General features: G+C 38.6%; 1 protein-coding gene across 1 annotated transcript; it reads right to left on the reverse strand.

Moving 5' to 3' along the window:
- Positions 1–229: 229 nt before the first annotated feature.
- Positions 230–1,624, reverse strand: LOC127812712 (uncharacterized). The gene is made up of 3 exons (XM_052353234.1): positions 892–1,624; positions 628–753; positions 230–522 (listed from the first exon to the last, which is right to left on the reverse strand). Exons 1-3 carry the CDS (start codon positions 1,622–1,624, stop codon positions 230–232), a joined length of 1,152 nt encoding a protein of 383 aa, XP_052209194.1.
- Between the last annotated feature and the right edge of the window lie 436 nt (positions 1,625–2,060).

The following is a 2,060-nucleotide window of genomic DNA, read 5'->3' on the forward strand; positions in this document are numbered from 1 at the left end:
ATGACAATAACTATTGGAGATTTCCTACCTCATTTTTTTCATCCAAAGTTATTGGATTAGAGCAAGTTTGGTGATGGTGATCAATTTGACCACAACGACTGCATTTTACCCTCCTCTTCTCTTCACCAGCTAAAAGAATTTAACAAATTTTACATCTTCCATATTTGCGTCTACTTGTTGGAGGTAGCAATTTAATAGATGCAATTTCCTCTGGCATGGTCCAGTCGGCTTAGCTGCCCACATACATTATCAGATCGGCATAAGCACACAATAGAGCTTCTGTTTGGTAGTATGAGGAGCACAAAGTGTATGGGTCAATATTGCGTGAACGTGCAGTAGCCAAGGCATGACCACATGACAATTTGTTGAAATCAAACACTCGACAAGTGCAAGTTTTTATCTTCAAGTCGATAATACCCCCAAAGTGACCATTGTGAACATTGAATCTATACATATCAATCGGTTCTAGACGCCAATACTGAGATAATGCCAATCTTTTGGCTATTTCTCCTTCAGCCCAAGCTGTTATATATCCACCCATTTTACTAGCATCACCCCGTCTCTCATAAAACCATTGTTACAGCATATTCCTGATATACTCCGTCAAACATTGAATTGACAATTTACGCGTATCTGCCAGAGCTGCATTGAGGCATTCTGCAATGTTTGTCATCTTTATATCAAACCTCTTACCATCCGAATATGCATGTGCCCAAGGACTAAAACTGACCTCTCTAAGATAGGCACCGATTGCTGGAGCATATCGCTCAAGCTTAATAAAGTATTCATGAAATTCTGATTATCGATATGCCTTCGCAGCCTTGTAAAAAATAGAATACACATTTTCCTTTTTGAATTTAGCCTTAACGTTCTGGCCAATATGATATATACATGAAACATGCAATGAGTTAGGGAACACAGTCATGACCTCCTTATGGATGCTCTTGTGCTGGTCAAACACAAATACCAAATCAAGTATCTCATCACCAATTGTAGAGCGCAATTTATTGAAGAACCATTCCCATGAGGCATGATTCTCAGAATCTCCAACTCCCCATGCTATAGGATAAACATGATTGTTACCGTCTTTGCATGTCGCAACAAACAAACTACCAATATACTTGCCCTTAAGGAAACAAGCATCAACTGTAATGACGGGCCGCATCTTGCTACGAAATTTGGCAAGGCATGCACCAATTTCCATAAAAAGGTACTTGAATTTGTTTCCACTGTCACTCTCGAATTCTGTAATAGTCCTGAGGTTGTTCAACTTCAACATATATAGATAAGATGGAATCAACTGAAATGATTCCTCCGCACCCCCCCTGATCATGTCCAAAGCTTGTTCCCGTGATTTCCATGCCTTATCATAACTTATGTTGACCCCAAAGTCCTTGTGAATATCATTGACAATGTTCTTAGGCTTATAAATACACTTAACATTCTTGAAATTGGTTTTAATATAAGAACCAATTATTCTGCTCTTAGCTTGACAATGATCACGACGCATTATTGAAGATGAACATGAATGAGTATTTACATATTTCCTAACTGTCCAACCAAAAGAAGTACCAAGCAAGGCTGCCCTCAACTGCCATTTACAATCACGGTGCTTACATTTCATGTACACTACCTTCTTAGTTGACTTGACCACTTTGTATTGGTAATTATTCTTTAAAGCCAACAAACTCATCCGTTGTTGTAATTCTAATTTTGATGCAAAAATTTCGTTCAACTCAACTTCTAACACCACCGACGATGTTCCCACACTAACCCTTGATAATCTCAAAGATAGGAGCAAACTGGGCTACTCAGCACGATCATTAACCTTTACATTGATATTGTCTAAATTTTCAACATCATTAGCATTGAATACATCTTCAACCCCATGCCCAGCATCATCCCAATTAACATCTTCATAACTATTTCCATCCAAAGCATCATCGCGATTAACCTCGTCTTTCAACGATGTTGGACTATCGCTACCCAATCGTGTCACTAGATAATTCCTGCAAACTTTATTCTCTGCAACCACTTCCTTATGCCTAACACCAGAATTA

This window comes from Diospyros lotus, chromosome 11 (genome assembly GCF_014633365.1).
Source record: "Diospyros lotus cultivar Yz01 chromosome 11, ASM1463336v1, whole genome shotgun sequence".
NCBI lineage: Eukaryota > Viridiplantae > Streptophyta > Magnoliopsida > Ericales > Ebenaceae > Diospyros > Diospyros lotus.

Excerpts from the sequence above, each read along its gene's own strand:
- LOC127812712 (XM_052353234.1), bottom strand. The coding sequence starts at position 1,624 with ATGAAATGTAAGCACCGTGATTGTAAATGGCAGTTGAGGGCAGCCTTG. Across the intron at positions 754-891 it reads TAACTCATTGCATGTTTCAT|CAATCGGTGCCTATCTTAGA; the intron begins GTATATATCATA and ends GATATGCTCCAG. Across the intron at positions 523-627 it reads TGCAGCTCTGGCAGATACGC|CTTGGGCTGAAGGAGAAATA; the intron begins GTAAATTGTCAA and ends GATATATAACAG.